Source organism: Microtus pennsylvanicus, chromosome 4 (genome assembly GCF_037038515.1).
Source record: "Microtus pennsylvanicus isolate mMicPen1 chromosome 4, mMicPen1.hap1, whole genome shotgun sequence".
NCBI lineage: Eukaryota > Metazoa > Chordata > Mammalia > Rodentia > Cricetidae > Microtus > Microtus pennsylvanicus.
In genome coordinates, this window is record NC_134582.1 from 93,502,110 (window position 1) to 93,521,074 (window position 18,965).

At 45.7% G+C, this 18,965-nt stretch overlaps 1 protein-coding gene across 2 annotated transcripts in view; it reads right to left on the bottom strand.

The window, feature by feature from the left end:
* Nucleotides 1–903: 903 nt before the first annotated feature.
* Nucleotides 904–18,965, bottom strand: part of Dsp (desmoplakin) — a 46,543-nt gene continuing 28,481 nt past the window's right edge. The window contains exons 12-24 of one of the 2 annotated variants that reach the window (XM_075969860.1): nucleotides 17,822–17,976; nucleotides 16,966–17,092; nucleotides 15,966–16,167; nucleotides 15,141–15,367; nucleotides 13,907–14,073; nucleotides 13,452–13,590; nucleotides 12,307–12,500; nucleotides 11,336–11,498; nucleotides 10,688–10,771; nucleotides 9,623–9,730; nucleotides 9,015–9,113; nucleotides 5,862–8,156; nucleotides 904–4,791 (exon numbers count right to left, since the gene is read on the bottom strand). In XM_075969860.1, the coding sequence (XP_075825975.1) occupies nucleotides 1,555–4,791; nucleotides 5,862–8,156; nucleotides 9,015–9,113; nucleotides 9,623–9,730; nucleotides 10,688–10,771; nucleotides 11,336–11,498; nucleotides 12,307–12,500; nucleotides 13,452–13,590; nucleotides 13,907–14,073; nucleotides 15,141–15,367; nucleotides 15,966–16,167; nucleotides 16,966–17,092; nucleotides 17,822–17,976 (7,197 nt within the window). In that variant the 3' untranslated portion in view covers nucleotides 904–1,554. The remainder of the gene's footprint in view (nucleotides 4,792–5,861; nucleotides 8,157–9,014; nucleotides 9,114–9,622; nucleotides 9,731–10,687; nucleotides 10,772–11,335; nucleotides 11,499–12,306; nucleotides 12,501–13,451; nucleotides 13,591–13,906; nucleotides 14,074–15,140; nucleotides 15,368–15,965; nucleotides 16,168–16,965; nucleotides 17,093–17,821; nucleotides 17,977–18,965) is intronic. The other variant, XM_075969861.1, reaches the window with a different exon arrangement.

Here is an 18,965-nt window from a genome sequence, read left to right on the forward strand (position 1 = left end):
TGTACAGCATTCCTTCCATGTGTGCCCGCAAGCCAGAAGGGGGCACCAGGTCTCATAGATGGCTGTGAGCCACCATGTGGTTGCTAGAAATTGAACTCAGGACCTCTGGAAGAGCAGTCAGTGCTCTTAACCACTGAGCCATCTCTCCAGCCCCAATTCTATTGAATTCTTGCAGAATTTTGACCAATACCAGGCACAGTATGTGTTTGAAATGTCTTCCATAGGCTTGTCGTGGAACGGTTGGTCCCCAAATGGTAGAGATGGAACATACTTAGAGATGTTGGAAATTTTAGGGGGCAGAGCCTAGATAGAGGAAGTGGGTTACTGGCCGCATGCCCCTCCCTTCCATCTCCCGGCCCTTTCCTGCACACCCTGAAGTATCCTATCATGTATCCTCCATGCCATGAAGTTCTGCTTCCCTATGCACCCAGAGGCAATGGAGCCAAGGATTATGGACTGAAACCATGAGGCAGAATAAATCAGTCCTTGTTCATACGCTCATATTTCATTTTTCAGTTTAGAGTCAAGAACTCTTCAGGGACCATCCTCATAGATTCAAGAACACATTTTTCCTTTTGAAGGATAAAATACAACATTATTTATTTTGAGGCTCTCTAGAAAGAAATCTCAGCCATTTTATTTTTTTCCCCAGTATTATGATTTATTTTTCTTGGTCCCTAGAAAGATTACTTCCATAAGTTTCTTTGCAAGGAGCTAAATTGAAAGAACTAGATTCAGAAGGCCATCTCTTCTTTAAAACAATAAATTCCAAACTAGTATTTTCAGGGGTTTTCTTGCGACGTTAGTTAGTAAATAATCATTGAAACCTATTTCATGGCACATTAAAATCAGTCACTAAATGTCCTTGTATGTAGAAGGCCTAATTAAGTCAATACACAAAGATTTTTCCAAGTCTGAAAGTTTATTGCCAGAACAGCAAACTTCATAAAGACACCTTTTTAAAGCACATAGAAAATGACAAGCCAAACAAACAGAAAACCTTGACTAACATAAAAGCAAAGTTTGCTGCTGCTGTGGGCATAGTCAAAGTAATACCAAACCGAACAAGTGCATGTAAGAGGATTCAGGTAATACAATCTATGCTCTCAAACTAAAGGAAACTTGGGCCTACATACTTGGAGTGGGGAGCGAGCAGTCTTCTCCTCGTACAGAAAGATGACTATTTAGGTGGGAAGCACCAAAAAGGCACCAGCAGTCAGCTTCACTTCTATCTCCAATTGTAGAAACTGGACCTTATAGGCCAAGAAAAGTTACAGAAAATTGATCAAAACACAGAAGAGAAGTAATAAATTCTAAATTCAATTTGTGCTATCCTTACAAGTGATTGCCACTGCACATTCGCTACAGGGAAGGACACTACACTAGCTGAGCCAAAAGCTGCAGAGCCCAACGAGCCTTTGCTACGGGAATTTTATTGCAGCTACCTTTGAAGCCTAGAACTTTCTACCGCTATACTGCAAGCACCGGGTTTTCTTTGCCATTTAAGATAAATTCGTACAAATGATTCTAAAGTATGGCCACCATTTCTGACCACTAGTGCCCAATGGAGCTACTGCTAAATGAATAGGAGTAGGAGTAGGAGGAATTCCCGGTAGCGTCGAAGCTTCCTCTCCGAGACCCGCTGCGGGAACCAGAGCGGGAGCCTGAGCGAGATCCGGACCGCGAACCAGAGCGGGAACCTGGGGCAGACATGTTATAAGGGCTGGGCAAGCCCTTGGAGGACACGGAGGCAGCTTCCAGAAGGCGCAACCCAGTGATATCTTCCACCATGGAGCGATTCATGGCATCCTTGTAGGAGATTTTTAACTTGGTTTTGGGGCAGGTGAGGATTTTGGCATAGCTGCTGATGTCCTGCAACCTCTGAGCTGCACGGCCATCGATGAAACCTTTCCGAATGGCTTCTTCGGTGCTGATCCTCCCATGCACTTCCGGGTCGACAAGGCCTCCAGTGAGGAACTGAAACTCCAGGAAGCGCTGGCCTGCCTCATAGGGGAGCCATTTTTCTTTCACTGCCTCGGCTGCAGACATCTTCTTCTTTCCCTTCACACCTTCAAAGCCAATGAAGGCTTTCTGGGCAGGCTTCAGCCTGGTGGCCATATCTTGGTCGATGAGACCCTGGGAGACCGCATCTTGAAGAGACAGCTTCTGACCTGTGGTCGGGTGGATGATGCCGCCAGTGCAGGCCTGAGCCTCCAGAAGCCTCTGACCAGTGATGCTATCCACAATGCCCCTCTCAATACCCTCTGTAATAGAGATTTTCTCCAGGTTTTCTGTGTCAAAGATGGCTGCAATGGGGCTTGACTCCTCCAGGGGGTCAGACAGAGAGCTACTTCTGATGGTTAAATTTCTAACGCTGGACACGGTGGAGATCTTACTTACTGACTCATGGCGGGAGCTGCTAAAAACATCATCGTTGACACCGCCGCTGCTCAAGCCACCGCTATTGCCAATGCCATTTTTCAAGGAGATCATATCAGCAAACTGCGTGAGGCTAAGGCTGCCGGATCGGTACTGATCGAAGAACTTCCTGTCAACGAGGCCTTTGTCAATAGCATCTTGAATGTCATACTGGCTGCCTGTCTTCCTGTCAACCAGGACCACCCTGGTGGAGCCATCTGATCCTGTGATGGTTATTTCTTCCCATTCACACTCCTGCTCACAGAGCTCTTTGAAGGTTTCATAATCGATAAGGCCTTTCTTGTAGGCCTCCTGAACAGACATCTCCTTGTCAGTTTCTGGGTCAACGATGACCACTCGCCGCTTCCGGAGGGTGTTCTTTTGTGACGTCTGCACCTGCTTCTTCTTTTCTCTCAGAGGCAGAAGACAGAGCCCTGTCTCCTCATCTTTGATGCATCTTTCCTTCAGCTGCAGATAGGTCAGGTTTTCTTCAGTGTTTGGATCAAAAAAGCCTTTGGTATCATCACTCGGGTCTGAGAGGATCTCACTAAGCTCCTCATTAAAATATCCCCTCTTATACGCCATGTCGACCGGTAAACGGTGGCTCTCCTTGGGATCGATGATACCGCCAGTTGCGATCTGTGCTTCCAGTAGGCGGATGCCATGTCCCTTCTCGATGAGTTCTTTGTTCATCGCTTGGAACAAAGAGATGATGTTTCCGGTTTCAGGATCATTGTACCCAGTGACAGCTCGCTCTGCAGACAGCAGCTTCTCTTTGAACTCAATGCCCACCAGACCTCTTTTGTAGGCTTCCTCCACGGGTAACCGCAAATTGCTGACGGGATCCACTATAAAACCAGTAGCTGCCTGGGCTTCGAGCAACTCCAGAGCGGTACCGGGTCGAACTAAGCCAATCTTCATAGCCTCATAAATGCCAAGCTTCTGCTTAGTGGTCTCATTATATATGCCCGCTATGCAGCTTGAACCCTGGAGGAAGTCCTTAATTCTCTCACCAACCTCGTCGTAAGAAATCTGACCCGATTCCAGTTCATTTACAGTGGATGGTCTCAATATGCCAGAATTAACCAGCTCAGTGACGGTCACAGGTTGTCTGATTCCCTGGAAGGACATGCTTCTCTTCTGTACTGACAGCAGCAGCAGACCCGTGTGGGGTTCAATTCTGCACCGTTCCCTCAGCTGCATGTAGCTGACCTTCTTCTTGGTGACTGGATCCACAAAGTTTTTCTGACTATCTCGGGGATCATTCAGGGAGCGATACAAATCTCTGTCAATCAGCCCACGGGCCAAGGCGACATCTTTTGGCAAAAAGACACTGTTGACGGGGTCTACTACACCCCCTGAAGCAAGCTGGGCTTCCAGCAGGCGCATTCCGGTTTCTCTGTCAATCAAATTCTTCTTGATGGCTTCTGAAACAGAGACTGTCTTGCCTGAAAACGGGTCATCAAAGCCAGTGATGGCTTTCTCGGCTGTGTAGATCTGCTGGCGGTCATCAAAGTCAATGAGATCGCGAGCTATGGCGTTGTCTACGGTGAGCTTCTCATTCCGATGGGGATCGATGATACCACCCGTGGCTGCCTGGGCCTCCAGAAGCATGACTGTGGATTCTGGGGTGATGAATTTCTTTCTCTTGGCCTCCACCAAAGAGTATTTTTCCTTGGGAGAAGCAGAAGCACCAGCGATGGCCCCTGCGCCCCGGAGGAAAGGTTGGATCTCGGAAGCCACCTCCTCCACTGACTTCTTCCCCTTCAATAGCTTGTCCAGCGTGGCCTTGTCGATCAGCTGGCACTCATAGAGCTGCATGGCCGTCACCTTCTTCCTCAGCCCATCAAACACCAACTTAGATGAGTCCACAGTCCACTCATATTCTGTCTGGGTCTCCCTATGGGACCCATAAGGGCGCTGCCTGAGTTTGTCAATCTCCCTCTGGAGACGGCAGCGCTCAGTTTCCAGCTGGGACTGAGTCTCCCTAGTAGAATCCTCCAGCTTCCGCCTGCACCTCTCTTCAATCCTCTTGATCTCCGCTTGGAGCCTCTCGATCTCACTTCTGAGGCTGTTCTTCTCTCTCTCGCTCTTCTCTCTTTCTGACTCTATCTTCCTAATGGCCTCCTCCTTGCGGGAATACTGTGTTTTCCACTGGTTCAGGTCGTTCTGGATCTGCTGCTTCTCACTCTCCAAGCGTTGCTTCACCCTGCTTTCTGCCTCCAGCGTTGCTTTGGCACGGTTCAGCTCGTCCTCCAGCCTCTGCAGCCTTGCCTTGTCTTGCTCCAGGACCTTAATTTTCACCAGCAGGCTCTCTCTCTCCTGAACCACTTGAGTGCACTGACTCTTTGACTCCTGAATCCTATTAGATGCCTAGAATTTAAAAAGAAAGAAATGGAAAAAAATATTGTTTAGACGCTAACATCTGATCATTGTAATTTAACCTCTCTTCATATATATATATAAAACATAGTCTCATTTTTCCTGTCTGTATTTTCCCTGCATATACTGTTAATTTGTTACCTTACACAGTTCTGGAAAAAATATGAAAATTAGATTGCCACTTTGGTAAATGGCTTCATACTTACTGTTTTGTGTTCCTTTTCCATAGACAGAACTAGAAGTTGTAGGCCTGCCTTACTTCTAACAGTAATTATAGTTTGAAAAGGGGGGGGGCAATAATTTTCTTCCAAGTTAGCATCCCTGCTGTACCTACATCTCAGCTGGTATATTATACTGACACATTTAATAAAGCAATACAAATTTACAAATACACATACAACACGCCACCCCACACAAATATTGTCCATAGAGGTCAAATATATTAGAGGTTATTTTAAAATTAGAACCTGTTATAGGAAGAAAAATCAAAAAGAAAGAAATGTTAGGCTCCTCATCAAAAGACAACAGGATATTGCATGCAGAAAAAGTCATCTAAGCAAGGTGGAAAATTGTGTAAGAATTAATAAATTTCACTGAGAAAAAATTGAATTAAAGATGTACATACAGACCATGAAATAAGAACCACCTCCTATTTTAGTATGTTAAAATTTTGATGTTGGGAATTGAACCCAGGACCTTGTGCATGCCAAGTGCATGATCTACCACTCAGTGAGAGCCCCGGCCAAGAGCTACCTTCTAGAAGGAGAGTGGAACATTCATGGGAATATCTTAGATGTTTTTCTCATGCTAAAGCTTTTGGAGCAGGACCAAGCACAGGCTTCCAATGGACTGGCACTGAACACAGCGACAGACCAGAAGGGCACATGGCATTAGAATTATTTTAAAGCCATAATATAGATCTAACAAGTAGTAACTGCGTGAACAGGAAAAAGGAAAAAATTAGATATTCTGAAGAAAATAGCAGCAAGAGAATAGGTCAGATTAGAGCTGGCGTCAGTATTTAAGAAGCAGTGAAGCTTTGATCAAATATTTGTGAATACCTCTAAAGCCTGCTTTTGGAATTTCTCAATTTCCTGTCTCAAATTTTCCCTCTCTCTCTGTAAATCATTAATGAGCCCCTGCAGTTCCAGGGTTCGGTTGTTGCTGATCTGCAGCTGGCTCCTTAGCTCCGAGATGGTTGCGTTTTTATCGCTGTCTGCTTCGCTGCGGCCTCTCCGCAGGTCGTCGTACTCCAGCCTCAAGTTGCGCAGCTCCTCCTCCAGCATCAAGTGCTCCTTGGTCAGGTTCTCGGTGAGAGACTGTAACCTCTCGATCTCTATTTTACTCTCATTGAGGCTTCTGCTTTTGTCTTCTATGGCCTTCTGGAAATGCTCGTTCCTCAAGTGAGCCTGCTTGACATTCTCCTGTTCCTGCACCAACTGCCGCCTGAGGGCCTCCACATCCAAGGAGAGCCTCCTCAGCTCCTCCTGGGTTCTCTGCTTCTCCCTGAGGTGGCCATCCAGCACATCCCTCTGCTGTCTGAGATCGTCCTCACTCCTTTTCTTGATGATGGACGCCTGCTCCAGTTGCTGGGTCAGGCTGGTGATTTTAATGGCTTGCTCTTTCAACGACCTCCTCATGCCTTCCAGCTCCTCCTCCAGCATCTTCCTCTTAGAGGAATCATCGGAGGCTGTTCTTTTCAGCCTGTTCAGCTCCTCTTCCACTTTCTGCTTCTGCAACTGCAGATCCTTCAGGGAGCTCTGGAACCTCGTGATGTCCTGATCCTTCACGGTCCTCTCCTGGGAAACCCTTTCATAGTCAATTCTCAGGCGCGTCAGTTCCTGCTCCGTCACCTTCAGTTTGCTTATGGTCTCGGTTGCGTTGCTGTTGGCTTTCTGCAGATCATACTGCACTCTCTGTAACTTGGAATTTTCATCCTCCAGACATTTCCTCTCATTGGTCTCTTTCTCTACCAGTTGTTTGAGCCTTTCGATCTCCTTGTTTTTATCCTGGATGGTCTTGGCAGCATCATCTAGGGACTGCTTGTATCTCATGCTCTCTTCAGTTCGCATCTGTGTGACCTGTCGTAGCTCCATCTCCAGCTGCTGTTTCCTCTGAGACATCTCTGAGCCAGTGGCCTTTTGCTGCTGGACATTTTCTTCAACCCTCCTGAGATTCTCGGTGGTCTGGGCTAGTGTGTTCTTCAGCCTCTTGACCTCCTCAGACAAGCTCCTGTTTTCTCTGGTGAGATTGTCTATCTGAGCTCGGTAGCCACTGGTGTCCTCTTCCTTTTGCATGGTCAGCTGGTGGATGGTGGTCTTGGTGATGTTGATCTCCGTCTCAAACTGGTTTTTTAAGCTAATGATCTCCTCATCGTAACTGTTTCTTACCTTACTCAGTTCATTTTCGTATTCCCAGCGGCGCTTGGCCTCATCCTGAAACTCGGCTTTGAGCCTTTCGATCTCTTTGTTTTTGTCCTGAATCGTCTTAGCAGCCTCCTCCAGGGACTGCTTGTGCCTGGCATTGTCCTCCGAGCGCTGCTGGATGACCTGCTTCAGTTCGATCTCCAGGTGTTGTTTCTTTTGCATGATTTCGGAGCCACAGGCTTTCTGCTGAAGGGCGTTTTCCTCAGCCCGCCTCCGCTGCTCCGTGGCCTGCAAGATGCTGTCGTTGAGCCTGACAATCTCATCCTTGAGATCTCGGTTCTCCCGGGTGACTCTGTCAAGCTGGTTTCTGAGATTCTTGGAATCGTCTTCCTTCTGCATCGAGATCTCCTTGATGGTGGTCTTCGTAATGTTAATCTCTGTTTCATACTTGTTCCTCAAATTACTCATCTCCTCATTATAGTGGTTTCTTACCTTTGCCAGCTCATTTTCGTATTCTCTCTTCCGGGCGCCCTCCTCCTGCAGCAGAACCCTCAACCTCTCTATCTCGTACTCCTTCTCCTTGATGGCTTTCTCAGACTCCAGCTTCTGCCAGCCAAGGTTCTCCTTCTCACTTTGCCTTGCCTTCTGCAACTGGTCATAGTCATTCTTCTGTTGGTCAAATCTGTCTTCCACGGTCTTTCTCCTGCGCTTCTCATCTTCGATCTCGTACGTCAGCCGGGTGATCTTCTCATTGAGCTCTTTGATTTGGCCGTAGCACTTGTCTAGGTTTTGCTTGGCTGATTTCCCATCCAGCTCAGCTTGTCTCTTCAGCTCCTCCAGGCTCACAAGCTTTGCTTTGAACTGGGAACACTCTGCCTGGTATTTCTGCAGGTTCTGATCCAGGAACTTATTCTTATTGCAGTTTTCAGAGTTGGCATCTCGGGCCAGTCTTAGCTCCTCTTCCAAAACTTCAATCTTGGTGTTTTTCAGCTGTGGATATGAAATTAGAAATCATATTGAAAAGAAAGCACTTTGTACCACAAGGAAGAAACAGCACTTTTCCTCTTCAGACCGGTGTGTGTTTTATTTACACACACACACACACACACACACACACACACACACACACACACACACAAATGATATAAAACGAAAGTCACCAGAAAAAATTCAAAGACCCTCCATGCCTATCGTAATCTTTCATCAGCTACTCATCTGATCTTAGGGAATGACATACCAACTTTGAACTCCATTCTCCTCCGTTTTTTAAATGAAGTAGTTTCCCCCACGATCAAAAGCTTATGATTAACTGTGCATGGTGGCACATCCTATAACCCTGCACTTCTGAGGGCTCAGGCAGGAGGATTGTGACTCTGAGGCCAGCCTACTTTTGCTTTTGGTCTCAGAAACAAAATCCAAAAGCTTATGACTTGATACATCGTGTACCTTTTATTCAAAAGATACAGAGCAAATATCCATGTGGACTCAATTCCTCTCTCAAAAAGGGAGAATAAATTGAGTAATTACTTGATATTAAAGATTAAAAGACACCTAGTCCATAGTGAGCTTCTCTAAAATTTTTCGTAAATAAAGCAAATTCCTCAGCTAAGCACTGAATGAAAGCACAGGTTTGGGCAAAGTTATGTAATCACAATTTGGCAAAAACTACCTACGTTAACTTGGAGCAGCCACACAAGAGCACAGCACTGAGCCCAGACTCAAGCTGTGTCATACCAATGTTTGGAGGAAATGCATCTTGACCAAACCATGTTATAATGAAGCAGAAATAATAAGGTCCTATGCTGTTTCCTTCTTTAAAAACAACAAAAATCCAAGAAAATGAGTTACCTTCAGATCCTCCAAACTCTTCAGCATCTCGCTTAAGAACCTATAGTAGTCTCCAGACCTTGTCAGCAGTTCTATGTACCGTGCATGAATATCTGCAGCCTTGGGGAAAAGATAAAAAAAAAAATGTAGATATCTCCTTATACTGAAGTTTTAAAAAGTTCTGTGCAAGGTGATTAACGGTTGTTTTCTTAAAATAATAAAACAGTGGCATTATAATATGAAGAGTGTGGCATTATAATATGAAGAGTGAATTCCCTTCGGTCAGTTGTGCTGGATCCAGGATCTAGAACTATAGCCACACAAAGGACCAGAGCGCTCTGTGTTTCATCCTCACGGTTCCAGGCTTTCCCCCCCAGCCCACAGCAGACATTCTCTGACATCTCTGGGGAAAGCTGTCATTTAGAAATATACTACATAGCTTCCACTTCTTAGGAGTCTACCTTATCCCAAATACAGCAAGTCAAGTCCAATATATACACGACACACGTGGACATCAGGATCATTTCCTAAACTGTGTCATGTGTAGATGGCTCTCAGGACAACAGACACGAAGAGATAAGCAACGAATTTGATGGCAGACATTAAGAGATATGTAATGACTTATATACCTCTTGAAGAATCACCCCAGATGGGGACTGAACCATGGTCCTCTTGATAGGTATGTTCAGTAGAGTTTCCAGGCCAGAGGTGTATGATGCCAGCTGGAGTTCATAATCCTGCAGAATAACAAAGTTTAAGAAGGGCATCTTTGTTTTGGTGGGTATTCAAACCCAGGGTCTTGTGTGCCAGGCAAATACTACCACTGAGCTCTACCCAGGCCCTTTGTCTTTGTTTTTGCTCTTGAGACCAAGTCTCACTCTGTTCCGAAATGGCCTGGAACTCATTGTCTTATTCAGGCTGACTTGAATTCACAGCAATACTCCTGCCCCAGCCTCCTGAGTGCTGGGGTTGCATATGTAATCCATCACATCTAGCTCAAAAAAGTCTTAAGAGACCTAAAAAGGGTCACTAACAGTTTATAATTCCACAGATTTATAGCACAAATTATTTCTTAAAATTACCTACAAAGGCCATTGGCAACAATCAGTTAATATTGTTATTAAATGAAATGTTCATTTTTGCATAGAGCGCCCGCCTAACGAATAAAGACTTGCCCTTTGCACAGGGGTATTTCCAAAAGTGCAGTGATTCAAGTAAACAGGACCCAACTCTGCCATTCAGAAGTGTGGGCCTTGAATGGTTGAGCTATCTCTCCAGCCTGAATTCAAGTAAATGAATAACAAACTTTCACAGGTTCTTCAGGCCAGAATATATACGATTACCACCTTTAAGAAGTTTATAATCTTTAAAGCAAAAAACAAATAACGCAATTTATAATATTCTTGATGAATAACAACAACCTTTCAATTTTTGAAAGATTTACTCTGAGGTTATGCATGTGGAGGTCAGAGGACAACTTGTAAAAAGTCAGTTTTTCTCCCAACACGTGAATTCTGGGGATCAAACTCAGGTTGCAGACTTGGTGGCAAGCACCTTCCTCTAAATGAGCCATCCCGCCAGCCAGCACCAACCACTCTTTCTTCGATTCTTTGGTAGTTTTATACATGAATACAGTGGATTTCAATTCTATACCCTCCCCCACTGTACCAGCATTCTTAATGAAACCAATATACCTTAATTGAGTTTGCGCAAAGTTCAGCAATTTTACTGACTTCTTCTGACTTATCTCGTTTGCCGGATATCTCACCATGCAGGTTCTATACAGAGAATGAGACACGTGCAGATGTTAAAGCAGACAAATGCAAGCGTTATTTCACTTTTACAGTGGTTATTTTTTCTTTCCGTTTACTGCTCTGGAGACTCACATTTAGTACTGGCTTGAGAGAAGAACTTTTCTCCATTCAGAAAGGAGAAAAAGGCCTGCGATCTATTACTTACAAGGGGATACTTTCAACCAGCACAACTTCACACGCCTATCACGTCTTTTTTACTTTTTCTTTTCTTTTTTGAGATAGATCAAGGTTGGCCTTGAACTCAGGGACCTCCTATCTCAATTCCCAAGCCCTGGGACTACAGGCATTCGTGACATCAGCTCAAACTCTAATGGTTATTCACCGTGACATGAAAACAACCTCCGTTGTTACTATTTTCCAGTTGTATTTCTTCCTAAACATCCCAGTGGCTTCTCCGCTGTGCACACTTTAAACATTTACAAGGTAGATTCATAATATGAAATATTCATCATTTCAAACCAGGCACAAAGACAGTTTAAAACCAACTAGTCTCCACAGAGTGCTTGGGAATGACGCGTGTGTTTATACCTTCTGCTCATTCAAAAACCGCATGACTGTGTTGGAATCTCCAAACTTCATGGACTCTAAAGAGTCCTGGCGGCGCTTGGCATCGTACAGCCACTTGCAGAAGCTCTGGTAGTTATCGCGGTAATTCCTCAGTTGTTTGATCTGCTTCTCCAGGTCCCACAGTCTGGGGAAAATGGACAAAACGATTGAGACTCTCTTATTAGCTTCTAAAATTCTTCTTAAGAAACTGAAAACATGCAAACACAACAACTTCAATGGGAATATTCATCATCGCATGTTTCATCCTATCCCTAATCTAAAACCGCAAATGTCCATCAACTGCGGTACCATTCCGAATAAAAGGAATAGTTCCGAGCCATAAAAAGAGATGAAGAACTGGGTGTGGGAGCACTTGGGTAGAGGCAGGAAGATCAAGAGTACAAGGCCAATCTTGGCTGCATAGGGCATGGGAAGTCAGCAAGTGTTATACAAGGTCTGTCTTACCACCTCCCCTATAAAAAACTAAAAAGAAAGACCAAGTTCAACTTGTGGAAAGTTAATACCATTTTTTAAAGACAGATGAGAAGAAAGGACTCAAGTGAATCCGAGTACTTAGGAGGCTAAGGCAGGAGGATCGCAAGTTCTAAACCAGCCTAAGCTACATAGCATAGCCCTATTTCAAAACCCCTAAAGCTCGGGGAGTAGGTCAGAGGTAGTGCACTTGTCTAGAAGGGGCAAGGCCATGGGTTCAATCCCTACTACCAAAGACATAAACAGATAAGAGGAAATGAACTAGGTGCACAGAACATGCCACAGTAGACATGAAGCGTGGAAGCGACTCACAAAAGTCTACACGCTGAATGAGGACACTGTACAAAACCAGGGACAGAGAGCAGGCTGGCCAAGCAAAGGCTCTGCTTTTGGACAACGGTGGTTTCTAGTGGCATTTAAACCAGCGAATGGGAAGGCCACGGGCAAGGATGCTGACACACCTGAAGTCTATCTGTTTGTCTATCTTCTGCCAGCGGTCCGTCAGCTGCATCACTTTCTCGCTGAATTTGCCCAGGTCCAGGTCGTAGAGTGGATACTGCTGCGAGGACTGAGCATGGATCTGCTGGGCCTTCTGCAGCTCTGACTTCATGGTGGCCAGCAGCGACTTCTTCAAGTTCAAGTCATTTTTTATTTTCTGCAAATTAAAGGGGGGGGGTTCATACAAGTGAATCTCTTTCTCCACTGCGTGCCACCTCCAAGCCACTGTTTATTTTGTTTACTTGTCTACCTATTTCTGGTGCTGAAGCAAATAGCATCCTAACACTCACCACAGAGCTGCATACTGGCTCATATCACTAACTGTGAAAGAGGAAGGCCTAGGGGTACAGCCCGGCCTTGGAGCAGGAACTTCACAGCCACAAGGCTCTGGGCTTGATCCTCAATATCTCAAAGACAGTAGTCCCTCTGCCTCTGCCTCTCAAGTACTGGGATTACAGGCATGAACAACCACATTTGACTGAGAGGTCCCAAAGGGAAGAAGTCATTCTAACTCTGCACTCTCTCACCAATTCCCGCCACAAACCACTTCTATACCCGTCCACTGACAACAGAGCTCCCTGTCAGCGACCGACATCAGTCACATGTGGCCAACGAAAGCAAGAAAGTTTCGAACCCCATAGTCCTAGGTGCACCTATGGATAAAACATGGGCTGTGGGTGCGTCAGGTGTGGTACACCTGTAATCCCAGTGCTGGGAGGAAGAGGCAAGAGGATCAGGAGTTCTAGGCCAGCCTCAGCTACGCACACTGGTGCTTTTGAGACCAGTGTAACATCCATGGGGTGATTTCTTTGCAAAGAAACAAAAGGTGTGGATTTCAGCCTGTAGTAATATGTCATCACCAACTCACCAATTCTATCAAACAGGCCACACAAATACATGATGCTGACCCTAGAAGGAACCAGACCCAGGGTATATGGGCTCTATCCTGTTCGTTTTCCTATAAACCTATAATTATTCCAAAAAAGTATATTTTCAAAGAGTGAACTAAAATAAAACACTCATGAAAATGGAGTGAGGTTTTGCTGCCGAGGGCCAAGTCCCTGTCACTTCCTGGAGGCCAGGTCACAGCTGCGACCCCTTGCGTCACCTTCAGTCCACAGCGGTAAGCCTCCACTTTATCCAGGTCCAGACAGACAGTTTCCTCCTCCGTCAGCCTCGCTTCATAGACCTTCAGCATGTCTTCTGTTTGCAGGACAGCCTGGAGAAGAGCTCTCACAGAGCACAGGCTGGAAAGAGCAAGAGAGGCGAATAAAGTTCCCAGTGACATCATGGGGGGGCGGGGTGACTCTCGGCTCTCATCACAGTTCAGGAGACAGGACGATGCTAACGCATCAGGGAGTCTATAAGGCACAAGCTCCAAAAAGCCAAGCACATACAACAGATGAAGTCCGGCACGAATGAAGCCTAACAGGGCTGGGTTGGGGATGTGGCTCAGTGAGAGAGTAGTCACACCGGATCCTATCCCACTCCCACCCACACCAGGGAAGGCAGAAGAAAGCTTGAAAACACAAACTATTCTTGAGGGATATTAGCCGTCCTCACCTGTTTAAGTAGCCATCTGTGACACCGTTGATATTTTCCAGCTTCTGGAACAGTCCGAATATCTCATTCTGCAAATAGCAGTATTTTTCAGACCCTCGGAAGTTGGCGAGCATGTCTTTCAGCTGATTGAGAACCTCGGCGATGGCTTGTGAGTCATTCTGTATGCTCTGTCGGAAAAGAAGGGAAGCGCATCTCACTAGCTGTGCGATTGTTTTTAACTCATTTTTGTCACACGCCTTTAAAGTCTGCAGCATGCTGTTCTGCTCTGCATATGAATATGCATATGTATGTATATGTATACCATATATATATATAATAATAAGCATATATGCAAGTAACATGTCAGGTGCCTGACAGGTATGAGCACCCAAAGTCTAATCCCTCAGCAACATTCAATGAGTATGTTATCACCCACAGTCCCCAGCTGCATGCCAGATCTCGGACTTACCTTACTGCAAGTGTGTAGCCTCAGACCTACATCTCCTCACTCCCTCCATGGCCCCAACCCTGGTCATCGCTATCCATCTGTTTCTCTATGTTTGACTCCTTTTTAAACTGCACATGTACGTGAGATCACAAACTGTTTGTCTTTCTGCACTTGATCCATAACACTCAGCATAGCATCCCTCAGGGCCACACAATTCTCAGTTTTTCTTTCTTCTTTAAAACTGAGATTTTAAAACTAATATTCCATGTTGGGCTGGAGAAATGACTCAGGGGTTAGGAGCCTGCACGGCTCTTGCAGAAGACCTGAGTTAAGTGTCTACAACTTCAGCTCTAGAGGATCTGACACCCTTTTCCGTGGGTACCCATACTCATGTGCCCATGCCTCTCTGACCTTGCCACAATTTAGAATAAATACATATTCCATAATGTAAGCAATACCACAAGTTTAGCAACCTGCATACACACACACACACACACACACACACTGCACTGTAACTGTGATTTTTTTGGGAGGGTTGGGGACTGGGTTTCTCTGTGTAGTCCTGGCTGTCTTGGAACTCACCCTGTAGACCAGGCTGGCCTCAAACTCACAGAGATCTGCCTGCCTCTGCCTCCCAAGTGCTGGGATTAAAGGCATGCACCACCACCACCCAGCAGTGATTCTTAAGATTAGGTTTTAATCTTAAAAACTTCTCTAGTGTAGCAATGGAAAGCAAATACACTTGCCTGTAAACATATAAGCCACAAGGCCCCGTTGACTCAGGAGATTAACACAAACAGATCCTACCTTGAGCTCGTTGATTTTCACTGTGATGTGATGTGTGGAGCCTTGGTCTGTGAGCAGGAGATTTTTAAGTGTCATCCTGCCCTCGCAATGCTCCATCTGCCTGCGGATCTTCTGCAGCTCCATCAGCAGCCATGTCTCCTGCTTGTCGTTCTCTCTGTTGGTTTCAATTACTTTATTGTGGTTGACATCTTGGCAGGAGCCCACATGGGTGATTTCTGTCTTGGTGACTGTAAAAACAGATTAGGACCATAAATACAACAGACTGCCCAGCTGGCAAGGTGCTAGGCACCTCAGCTGTAGAAAAATATGCCTACTCCCCGTGACTTAATTCTAGAACTCTGGCGTACAAAGTATTTTCTATATCTGCCATTTAAAAGATAAGGCTTATTGTCCCCCAGGTATTGATGTGCTAGAGGACTGGGCCCTAATGAAGGGGAGCCTTTGAGAGGTGGACCTAGCAGAAGACGATTAGATTATGAGGGTACCACACTCAGCAAGGATGAATGCCTATCTTCTGGGTGTTGGTTAAGTTACGGCACTGACTGGTCCTCAACAGAATCAATAATTCTAAAAGCACTCCAGGCTTTCAGTCTTTTCTTCATGTTACTGTTCTCCTTCTACTTCTCTGTTTGAATTATGACAGAGCCCCAGGCTCTATACTGTCCCCCAGCCTTCAAAGTAACGAACTAACAAACTTCTTTTCTTTACAAACCATCCAACTTCAGGTGTTTTGTTCTATCAACACAGGGCATGCTAAGCATCTTTCAGAGGAACAGCTTGACACAACACTATGTAAGTGACTGAGAAAAGGCAGTCCAGGCTGACCTGTCTGGTGCTGGGGGTGGCCAGGAAGCTGAATGACCAGGGTCTGATAATGCTTCTGAGCATCAGTGAACTGAGACTGCATCCTCCGCTTGTCATCGTCCCCAAACATCTCCGAGCCCTGGCTGTTTTTGATGAAATCTTGGTAATGGAGCTCGAGGTCTTCGATGGTCTTCATGTAATCCTCCTGTCTCATGGTTTTCAGCTGGAGGTGAATAAGGCACGGTGAGTTGAGAAGGTATGAATGTTCTCATATCCCCATGCAAGAAGAGGGCAAGGCAGCACTCATCACAGGCCAACTAGGATGAAAAAGGGTTTGGGGCTTCATCCCTGTGGCTAAGGGGCACAGCAGTAGTTTGCCAGTGGCTTTTCCTTCGCAGGATATTTTTCTTCAAACAAAATATTGTGCAGAAGCTCAAATGCAAATAAAGCTCAATGAAGCTCCGCCAATCCATGAAGAGAAGGGGGCTCCGGGGCCCTAAAGCTTCCTAGCCTGTTCCCTTCTCACTTCTCATTTCACTAAGGGAGTCCTCGACCCAGTGCTCTGCCAACCATACTTTAAGGACCTCTGACCTAGGGAAATGCTTTTGGAGATCTTCCAAGACTCATCCTGACCTCCCCCTCTGCAATGTTTCCGTGGATAGGTATTATTGCTGGGTCCTAATGGACCTCATACCCATCGTCTTTAGGGAGCTAGGGACCCACACTGTCTTTTTCCATAGGTATTTGTGGCTTTTCGGGTCACTACAGTGAGTGTTTCTGTTCATCTCATAACCAGTCATGTGCCAATTCCTTCCTATTTTGGGGCACTAGCGGAAGCACCCAAGGCTTCACGCATGCTAAGCAAGCTTTCTACCCCTGAGCCCCACTCCATTCTGTATGGCACTGAACAGACCAGTCCTGTGGAAGACCAAGAGGCCTCCTGTGGTGAGACACAAAATCCTCTTTTGTCCAATGAATCGCCAAGCAGCGAGGGACCCTCTAGGCAGCCCCGGGGACATACCTTGGCAATAGTCATAGCCCTGATCTTCTCGATGTCAATCATGCAGTAGTGCCAAGACACCAGGCTCTTCATGTTGATGTAGAGCTGGTTCCACAGAGCCAGGATGGCTTCATAGTATTGCTCGATCCTGGAAGGCAGAAAAGGACAACACTCCAGCCCAAACTGCCCAGAAATCTAAACCAAACCTTAGGAAGCAATCGTGTAATTTTTAAACTGTCAACACATCAATAGATACAGACTAATCTACTGCCCAGAAGTAAATTCCCAACTTTATCTACAGTCTGTATCTATAGTCTGTATATGACTATATGGATCATTTAAATCATTCTGGTTGAGACAGGCTATCTCATTTTTTGGTTGTATTGACTGCGAGCAGTGTTTTGATTGGTAAGTGGCTCAAATGCTGACCACCCCTGAACTTGACAGGAGAGGGAAGGATGCGTTACCCAACACTCCCCACTCTGTGTAAGGCTCAAGATTTCCCAACTAAAACATTTGAACAAATCTGCTGCAGACAGTCTGTAAAATGCAATGTTCCACCTGCTGGTGAACAAATCCTGACCTGAGGGGCGTAACTATACACGAAACAGCTGATTTGCTAGAAAAGGGAGGAACTTGAAAACAGCAGCTTCAAAGGGTGTGGCAAGCATCACTCATGCCTGCTCCAGCTATTCTAAATGGTCAGACATTCTCTTAGATCCGTAATAAAAGCTTCAACATAACTTACAAGACACAGTAAAGGTGACTCCGTTAAGTTCCCTTTCTGGGGGACGATGGCAGTAAGCAGGCAGGGCTTTAAGCATCTCCCCCACCCCCACCGTTCAGTGCCACAGCTGCTAGGGACTTCAGAACTTACTTGCAAGAAAGGTCCACAGCCAGTGGGTTTGGAGGAGGGATGATCAGGCCCACGGAAGGAACGAGCATGTCGACGCCTCCGGGCCCCGTCACATACCACTTGCTGCGCTCATTGTTGTCCTTCAGGATACATTCGTCCCCTTTGTGAACGATTTTCTGCCAGGCAAAGAAACAGGGATGAAAAGGAAGCCACGGATACCGCGGACACTCTCACGCTTGCTTTCCGCCATCGTGACCCTCCCTAGCAGAATCTGTGTAAATAATACACGTGAGCCAAGGGGGCCTCTAAAAAGTTAGCTACATCCTAAGTGAGTTAGAGAAGGAAACTCTTCAAAGATCGCCCAGGAATGTGAGAGAACCTCTTCCACAAGGCAAACCCTCATCATATCTTCTTCCTGTTTTGAGGTCATGCTTTTTATGTTAGACTTTAATATGGGGCGGGGGGCCACTCATCTCACTCACTTGCTCTTAAGTTCTAAAAATAAAAACACCCTCGCATTAGTCTGTTAAAGAATCAACCTTCTAAATGAACGTCTGCCAGGCCTGGTGGCTCAGGCCTGTAATTCCATCTACTCATGAGGCAGGGCAGGAGGGGTACAAATTCAAAGACTGCCTGAGATATGAGCAAAATTAAAGATAGCCTGGTCCTTTTAGCAAGATCATGTCTCAAAATAGTAGGTACAAAAAGACCTGGACATATGTGACTGCCTCCATGTGTGGGGCCCTAGGTTTAACGGCCAATACAATAAAATAAATAAATAAATTCAATTAACTAATTCCAGCCTCCCCCCCTTTTTTTGAGGCAGGATCTCACCGTGTGGCCTGGACTGGCCTGAAACTCATTATGCAGACCAGGATGACCCTGAATACAGAGAGCCTCCTGTTTCTGCCTCCAGAATGCCGGGATTAAAGGCTTGCAGCCCCACACCCGGCCCTATATGACTTCTTAAAATAGGGGCTAGAGGTACAGCTCAGAGGGTGACAAGATGTTTGTGTAACTGTGACTCCAAGCACCACAGAAGAGAAAAACAAAAACAAAAAAACCAACCTGCATATTAAGGCAACTATATAAACTGGTAAAACATAAGAAACTATACTTTTTTTCACCTCATATTTCGATCTGATCTTTTTTTTTCTCCTTTCCT